Source organism: Grammomys surdaster, unplaced genomic scaffold, assembly GCF_004785775.1.
Source record: "Grammomys surdaster isolate TR1022 unplaced genomic scaffold, NIH_TR_1.0 190, whole genome shotgun sequence".
Classification (NCBI taxonomy): Eukaryota; Metazoa; Chordata; class Mammalia; order Rodentia; family Muridae; genus Grammomys; species Grammomys surdaster.
This window is the reverse complement of record NW_021604635.1, coordinates 712,317-721,373: the sequence shown is the minus strand read 5'-3', so window position 1 is coordinate 721,373 and position 9,057 is coordinate 712,317. Positions and strand designations below refer to the sequence as shown.

Sequence of the window (9,057 nt, the reverse complement as noted above, 5' to 3'; positions counted from 1 at the left end):
ACACTGCCCTACCCACTCCACACTCACACACACTACACTGCCCTACCCCACTCCACACTCACACACACTACACGGCCCTACCCCACTCCACATTAACACACACTACACGGCCCTGCCCACTCCACACTCACACACTCTACACTGCCCTACCCACTCCTCACTCACACACACTACACGGCCCTACCCACTCCACACTCACACACACTACACGGCCCTACCCACTCCACACTCACACACACTACACGGCTTTCTTCTTTCAAGACTGCCCTTGCTGGCCTCCTCCTCGCCTTTCTTCTTCTATTCGTGCCCATTGTGCTTTTAATAAGAACGGCCCCCATAGCCTCATATATTTTAATGCTTAACCACCAGGAACTAGAACTCTTTGAGAAGGATTAGGAGATGTATTCGTTAGGGTTTCCATTGCTGTGAAGAGACACCATGAACATTTCACTGGGCTTGCTTACAGTCTCAGAGGTTCAGTCCGTTATCATCACGGTGGGAAGCATGGCAGCATGCAGGCAGGCCTGGCACTGGAGAAGGAGCTGAGAGCTCTACTTCTTGATCCTCAGGCAGCCAAAGTAGACTGTCACACTGGGCATGAGCACAGGAGATCTCAAAGCGTGCCCCCCACTCTTCAACCTTCCTCCAACAAGGCCATACCTCTAATAGTGCCACTCCCTATTAGCCAAACACTCAAACGCACGAGTGTATGGGTTGGGGGACATGCCTATTCATCCCACCACAGAAGGTGTGGCCTAATCATAGGAGGAAGTGCTGCTGGGGGTGGGCGTGTCTGTATGCCTTCTGACTAGTTTCAGTTATGATTTATTATGGTGATTATTAGTATTGTCCCCTGCTACCATATTCAAGTATCTTCTTGTCTGTGGTAATTTTAGTTTTCCAGTATACCCTGTCTTCATGATGCCCTTACTGTTTTCATAACAGTTAAATGCAGTAGGATTCTCATGTTTCAGAACATGCCCTAACATTCAAGAACTGATGGTGCATGTAAGCGGAGGTCAAGTTAGAGAGCCAAGGTTTCTACAAGTCTGTCTCTTCTGATACGTGTATTCTATAGAGGTTCTCCAGCTGAAGGTAAAGCAGTCACATTGGCCACTGCTCTTTGTAGCTGAGCCAGGGCTCCGCTTCCTCAGCTCTGTCTTGTCGAAGAAGTAGGAGTGTTACTAGTCTGTCCTCACTTTGCTTCATTTGTTTGTTTGTTTGTTTGTTTGTTTATTATAGCCCTGGCTAGCCTGGAATTCTTAGACCTCCTGCCTCAGCCTCTCTGTTACTGGGATTGCAACTATATACCACTGGACCTGACCAGTTTTTAATGCTTTTATTCTTCAGAAACACAGAGAAATGAATCCTAAAGCCTTTTCATCTTGGCCTTCTTTACATTTCCAGGGGAATTCTATCACAGATGATATTGGGATGTCGACCTGGAAGGAACAGACTTTCCTGTCCCATTGCGCCTTGCTGGCCAAGAGCTGCCAGGCTGCCATGGAGCTAGCAAAGCATGATGCTGCCATCCAAGACATGGCGTTTCAGTACGGAAAGCACATGGCCATGAGCCACAAGGTACTTGCACACCCTGGCTTCTGCATGTACACAGACAACCGTTGGCACTTAATATGTTGCTTTTATATCTTGAAAAATGTTTATTGTGTGAGTGAAATACGTCAGTCAGTGACAGTGGTAGTTACAAAAGCAGTACAATTGGCAAGTACTATATAATTTTAATGTTTACATTTTCTTACCACCTGAAAGAATTCTTGAACTAACTCTTCGAATTATTAAATAACATGTAATATCACTCTCACAGAATGGTAGACTATTTTTTATTTTTGTTACAGTTCCCTTGTAAATCCTATGTTAAACAAATATTGAAAAGTTAATAAAATTTGAAGGTATACTGTATAAAGTTGAAAGCTTCAATTTTAATTCATGATTTAATATTTTTAATCAAAGCTGGAGCATAGATTTATTAAGAAAAAGTGAGAACACTCCCAAGAGTAGGAGAGGCTAGAAGGGACGGATACTTTAATAACTCATTCTTTTCAATGACATGTAAAATATAAACCATCAGCAAACCAGCTGCTTTGTGGTTGCCTCTATTTAACTTACATTTTTCAGTTACCTAAGGACATCTAGAGTGACATAATAGAAAAACTCTGTCTCAAAAAAAAAAAAATCGGGGGCTGGAGAGATGGCTCAGCGGTTAAGAGCACTGACTGCTCTTCCAGAGGTCCTGAGTTCAAATCCCAGCAACCACATGGTGGCTCACAACCATCCGTAATGAGATTGGATGCCCTCTTCTGGTGTGTCTGAAGACAGCTACAGTGTACTCATAAATAAATAAATAAATCTTTAAAAAAAAAAAAAAATCAGTTACATACTTTCAGATGTTACTTAATTCATTCTTGTCATAAGACAGGACTACATACATGTTTATATGTATATGTGTGCATGTATATATTTATATATACACATATGTATATATAACATGTGTCTTAGTTGGGGTTTGCATTCCTGTACAAAACACTGTGACCAGAAGCAAGTTGGGGAAGAAAGGGTTTATTTAGCATACACATTCACATTGCTGTTCATCACCAAAGGAAGTCAGGACAGGAACTCACACAGGGCAGGAACCTGGAGGCAGGAACTGATGCAGAGGCCATGGAAGGAGTGCTGCCTACTGGGTTGCTTCCTCTGCCTTGCTCAGCTTGCTTTCTTATAGAACCCAGGACTGCCAGCCCAGGGATGACATCAGCTACAATGGGCTGGGCCCTCCCCCACTTGATCACTAATTGAGAAAATGCCTTACAGCTGGATCTCATGGAGGCATTTCCTCAAGGGAGGCTCCTTTCTCTGTGATAACTCTACCTGTGTCAAGTTGAGACACAAACCCAGCCAGTACAACATGTGTTTATATGTGTGTGTGTCTATGTCTGTGTGTGTCTATATATGTATGTGCCTGTGTTTAGATGTGTATGTGTCCATGTCTGTGTGTATCTATATGTGTATGTGTGTCTCTGTGTATATATCTGTGTGTAATTTCCAGATGAGATATTTCATATTTTGTCAAAACTTGGATTTCCTTATAAACTAGTTGTGTTTATTATTTCTTTCTTTAAGTCTCTACATTTAATTTAAAGTAGAAGGGGCTGAGGATGTGAAGATTGTTGCTATGTCATCCAGAGTGTGCATGTGCTCATTAAATCCCATTAAAGTGCATGGAAACGCTATGTACCTGGTACTTCCTGATTGATACGTCGTACTCATAACTCCTCTGACTCTCCTTTAGATAAATTCTGACCTCCAGCCTTTTATTAAAGACAAGACCAGTGACTCTAAGACTTTTAACCTAAACTCAGCGCCTGTAGTCTTACATCAGGAGTTTCTTGGAAGAGATGTGTGGATGAAGCAGATCGGAGAGGTAAGTTGAGATCACGCCTATGTTTGATACCATTATAGTTGATCCTAGAACAAAATCCCTAGTTCATGCTGGTTTAAAGATATAGACCATCCATTAAAAAAAGCCTTTTCTTTACAGATGAGACTCTTTACAATCTACATGTTTCAGAGGTAAAATATTAGTTATAAGCTAGAGGCCACACTTATGTCTGAGTTTGTAGACTATCATAACACAGCACTAGTGCCTGTTGAGAATGCTAATTAACTTTGGGGATTTTTTTTCTAACGACTTTCATAAATGGGGCCTGGTAATAGCACCACCCTTTAACTGATGGCAGTTTCCCATCTGGACGGCAGCGCGAGCTACAGAATAACATGAACTCCGTCTGTCAGCTCATTGGGTTATTTTAAAACAAGCTTGAACCTGAAACACCCATTTTGAGACATTATCAAAGCCAGAAGGGTGGGGGAACTTGGAGAAGTGGGAAGAGTAAGGGGCGTAGATTGGGTAAATTTCCTACACTTGGGGAACCCTGGGCAGATTACAGGGAACTATTTGGTTTATCTTAGTACAGAAATTCTGGTATAAAAACTTCCTACCTTTTCCTCTAGAATCTTGTGGTATTTATTTAACTTCATGGTTGTAACTGGTTTTTTTTTTTTTAAAAAGTTTTCAAACTGAGCATATCTTTTTTTTTTTAAATAATTTATTTTTTCTCAAATCGTAATTCATTCACACAGGGGCTATAAACACAGAAAGGCAGGATGTGGGGAAGGGAATGACACTGGAGTGTGGGTGTTCAGGGGGAATACAGATATCTTCAGAACCGGGTATCGGCTGGGTGAAGGTTCAGGGGACAAGTCACTATGACGATGCCTATGACTCGCTTGTCCTTATCTAAGTTGGTATTGTCTGCCAAGGCTACCTATTTACAAGGTCTATGACTACTCAGGCTTGTATATTTCCACAAAAGCTGCCTGTTTACATTAGCTTATAGCCATCTGCTTCAATGTTTTTCCACTAAGACCCAAGACTTGGTGTTAGTATACATATATGACAGGCCTATTGCTGATTTTAGGCCTATGGCTGATTTTAGGCCTTCAGTGTATAAGCAGGGATGCCCCTGGCATCTCCTCCCTTCTCTAAGTATAGAAGGGCTGTGGCAATTCTAATCTTATGAAGGCGGGGATAGAGGCCTGACCTCCAGTACTTGAAGGGGACCTTGTAATGGCTCCAGTCCCCCTGTCTTTGTCCAGTGAGGCATGAGGGCCATACCCATCCCGATGTCTTTTTCCTGGAGAGGGGATACTTTTGACATCAACCCCTATGCATTCAGGATTGTCCCTCAGGGAACCCAGAGAAATATTTTTATCTTTTATTTATATTCCCTTGCAGTGCTTAGCCTCGCAGCCTAAGCAAGAATTCAGATTGCCTGTCAGAGGGAGTTCTGGGTGGCCCCTCTCTGCTTGGTCCCCCCTTTTAGGTTGGGTGGAGATAGGTTTTGGAAATACCCTGTATAAAGTAACAACCACATCTTGAGTCTCGTGATCCTCCATAGCTAACTTATGATAATGTATCTGAGTAGGTTTTGCTACCAAATTATTTATCTGTTGTATCACAGAGTTAGTCAGCCTATTTGAGGGCCAGGGACCAGCAGAAATAAGCAAAAAGAACCCAAATAATGGTCCCAAGATGGGAGGAAATAGGGTTGACAACCTAGGAGAGGCTGAAAACCAATTTTTTTTTTCAATCCTTTTGTTTTGTTTTTTTGGTTTTTTTTTTTTTTTTTTTTTTGGTTTTTTTCGAGACAGGGTTTCTCTGTGTAGTCCTGGCTGTCCTGGAACTCACTCTGTAGACCAGGCTGGCCTCGAACTCAGAAATCCGCCTGCCTCTGCCTCCCAAGTGCTGGAATTAAAGGCGTGCGCCACCACCGCCCGGCTTTTTTTTTTTTTTTTTTTTTTGAGACAGGGTTTCTCTGTGTAGCCCTGGCTGTCCTGGAACTCACTGTATAGACCAGGCTAGCCTCAAACTCTCGAACTCAGAGATCCGCCTGCCTCTGCCTCCCAAGTGCTGGGATTAAAGGCATGTGCCACCACCGCCCGGCCTGAAAACCAATTCTTGTACCAGCATTCATCTGTCTCTTTCTCTCTCTGATTTTTCTTAGGGCCTTCACTGACCTATTTCATGCTCTCTTTAACCCTCCTTGTCTTGTCTATGTAAAGGCAACCTTCTTCTTTAAGGGCTGTACACAGTTAAGAGCTATACACAGCCTTTTCTATTGTAACTGGTATTACTATACTGGGTCTGTAGACGTCGGAATGGTTCCAGGCATAGCTGAGGGTGGGAATTTAGGGGTGGCATCCTTTTGGCACAGCGCCTCAGTGACTTTCTGAAAGATAAAGTTCCCCCTCTCCTAACCCTCTTCCTGTACTGACTCCCAAAAATGCCAGCAGCCAGCTCAAAGTCCCTCATAGTCACCAAGAAGAAAACTGGAAGATTCATTCTTAGGAAGCTGCCAGGCCCCAAGGAAAAGAATGGCAGAGGTGGCAGTGTGGGGTCCCTCAGTAAACATCCCTTGGACACTCATCCACAATGACCGGTCTTAGCATGTCCACGACAGAATCTCTAGCTGCCTCGCCCTGGAAAAGGGTGTAGGACAGAGGACAGCAGGCCGCTGAAAAAAGTCTATGTCGTCAAGGAGAGAGTCTGAAGCAAACTGACAAAGGGAAGTGAGAGGAAGCGGCCGTGCAAGGAAGCAGACGATTTTAGACACACTGTGTGCAATAGTGAACCTAAGAAACTGGCCCAGGTGGTGTATGAGGAAGGACAACCCCAGAACAAGAAACCAGATTATAAAACATAAAGAGTATTAAGAAAAGAAATGTGTGAGGCTGCAGAGGTGGCTCAGTGGTTAAGAGCACTGACTGCTCTTCCAGGGGTCCTGAGTTCAATTCCCAGCAACCACATGGTGGCTAACAATGATCTGTAACTTTTGTTCCAGGAGATCTGATGCCCTCTGCTGGCCTCTGGGGTCACCAGGCACACAGGCAATGCACAGACACACATGCAATCCAAGTGCTTGGATATAAAATAAAAATAGATTAAAAATAAAACAAACCAAGCTTGGAACAGGCAACTAAGAAGCTGGACATGGGACTGCAGAGGTGGCTCAGTGGTTAAGAGCACTGACTGCTCTTCCAGGGGGCCTGAGTTCAATTCCCAGCAACCACATGGTGGTTCACAACCATCAGTAATGGGATCCGATGCCCTCTTCTGGTGTCCTTGAAGACAACTGCAGTGTACTCACATACATAAAGTAAATAAAATCTTAAAAAATAAAAACTGCAGCTTGGCATGGAACACACCATTTGTTCCCTATGCTCATGAGATGAAGAAGGAACATCTTGAGTTCAAGATCTGCAGGATCTCAGGAAAATTACCTTTCCTGTCTTCGTTTCCTGAGAGTCCGTAATATATATCCCATCAAGACAGGAGATGAGGCTGAGGGCATGGCTTCATAATCTGCACATAGCCCTGGGTTCAGCCCTAGCAGCATTAAAAAAAAAAAATACAGAGCGTAGGTAATTAGACACAGGCACGAGCAATATTACAACTACAGTAGCAGCACCAATTAGGAGTCTGAGGCACAGAGAGATTAAGTAATTTTCAAACTATTGCACAGTATATCCATGATTCAAACCCAAGCAAGTCAGCTACAGGATCAGTCGGATACTTCCCATACTTCACTCAGTGTCATGCTAGCAAGTCTTGGGCCAATGGCTATGTCTGCTGGCTCCACCTATAAGGCCCCTGGAGTTGGGAGACCCCCACTCAAACCACAGGAGAGTTCGACCATCCAGAATCACGCGAGAGACCGAACTTGCTGCAAATCGCAAAAGGCTTTATTTCCAGATTTCGGGGTATCAGTCGACTGAGGCCGATGCTCACAAGGGGAGCGTCGACCCCAAGGCTTGGGAGCAAGGGGTATTTAAAGGAGAAAACCGCAAACCAGGGGGGTGAAGGGGGAAATCAAAAAGAGGAACAATAGTTAGTCATAAACCAAGGTGGGGAGTGGGAAGCATCTTACACACGTCATAAACCGGGGTGGGGAGTGGGAAACATCCTGTATACATTCTTCTCAGGAACGTGACCTTAACCTAGCCCATTGTGGTCAGTCACTTCCTGGGGTGACTTGACCAACCTGTATTTGTAGTTCTGCTATTCTTTGTCTGAATGACCTGGCTGACTTGCCCCCTGGCTAATTCTTCAGGTGGCCAGCTAGTTCCTGGAACCTAGGCCTGTAAACCTGCCAACCTTAATTCAGATGATGGGTCTCAAGCTTCTCTATGAATTTTTTATATCCTTACACACCGGGACAAGAGGACAGAGCTCTAGGAGAAATCCTTTTCTTTTTAAAGTGTGTTTGTGTGTCTATGTGTGTGTGTGTGTGTGTCTGTGTGTGTGTGTCTGTGTGTATGTCTGTGTGTGTCTCTCTGTGTGTGTGTGTGTCTCTGTGTGTGTTTGTCGTCTGTGTGTGTCTATGTGTATCTGTGTGTTTGTGTGTCTGTGTGTGTAATATACATGTGTATTTATATGTGTGAGAATGTTGGTGTATGTCAGTGACGTTGCACACGTGGCACAGCCCACATATGTAAGTCAGAGGACAACCTCAGTGTCAGTCCTTTCACTTTGTTGGAAATAGGGAGGGTGTTTTGTTGCTCACCCAGGACTTTCTAGGGAGTGTCCTGTCTTGGCCTCCCATCTCCCTGTAGGAGCACTGGGATAAGAGATTACATCACTTCCTCTGGCTTTTACATGGGTCCTGGGGATCCAAGCTGGAGTCCTCAGACTTGCTGAGCCATCTGCCCTGTCCCTGGAGAAGTATCTCTAAGAGTAAAAAGTGGAACTGATAAGTTACATGGCTGACCATGTTGAACATTATAGATGGCCATGCATGGGCGTGCACCTGTAATCCCAGTGCTTGCAGGGAGAGCAGGAGTCCAAGGTCATTCTCAGCTATGTTACCCAGTCCGAGGCCAGCCTGGCCACATGAGACACTATCTGAAAAAATAAAATAAAATTTGGGGGTTCGAAAGATGGCCCAGTTCTTGCTGCTATGCAGAGAACCCACACAGCAGCTTACAACCATCCAGCTCCAAAGATCCACACAGCAAGAAGTCAAATGCCTCCCTCATCTTTCTATGTAAGAGTGTTCAAGAAATTGAATGCAACATTTGCCAGGCCTGCAATCCCAGTTTCTCAGAAGGCTGAAGCAGGCAGATCCCAAGTTGGAGGCCTGCCTAAGCTTCAGAGTGAATTCAAGGCCAACCTGAGCAACGTAGTGAGGCCCTGTCTCAAATTAGAAAGTAAAAATAAGAAAAGGCTGGGGTCAGTCTTTTTTTAAAGTTCTGTCTAGCATGCACGAGACCCTAGGGTCAATCCCCAACTGAATACACGGAGTAAAGTGAAGCAATTATTAGCCTACTGTAAGGTAAAATGCAAAGTACATAAGAAAGGAAATGTAACCACAGTGTTCCAGACGGCCTAGAGACTAATATTTGTATAGCATAAAATGTAAATCCTGAATATTTTATAAGAAATAGATTTTGTTTATGAAATGATACAAATACTGTTTTATT

General features: G+C 43.9%; 1 protein-coding gene across 2 annotated transcripts in view; it reads left to right on the top strand.

Annotated features, from left to right (window-relative positions):
- The window catches only part of Pdss2 (decaprenyl diphosphate synthase subunit 2), a 231,586-nt gene that overhangs the window by 175,272 nt on the left and 47,257 nt on the right, over window positions 1-9,057 (top strand). For both annotated transcript variants that reach the window (XM_028769082.1, XM_028769083.1), the window contains 2 exons: window positions 1,408-1,581; window positions 3,308-3,439. In XM_028769082.1, the coding sequence (XP_028624915.1) occupies window positions 1,408-1,581; window positions 3,308-3,439 (306 nt within the window). The remainder of the gene's footprint in view (window positions 1-1,407; window positions 1,582-3,307; window positions 3,440-9,057) is intronic.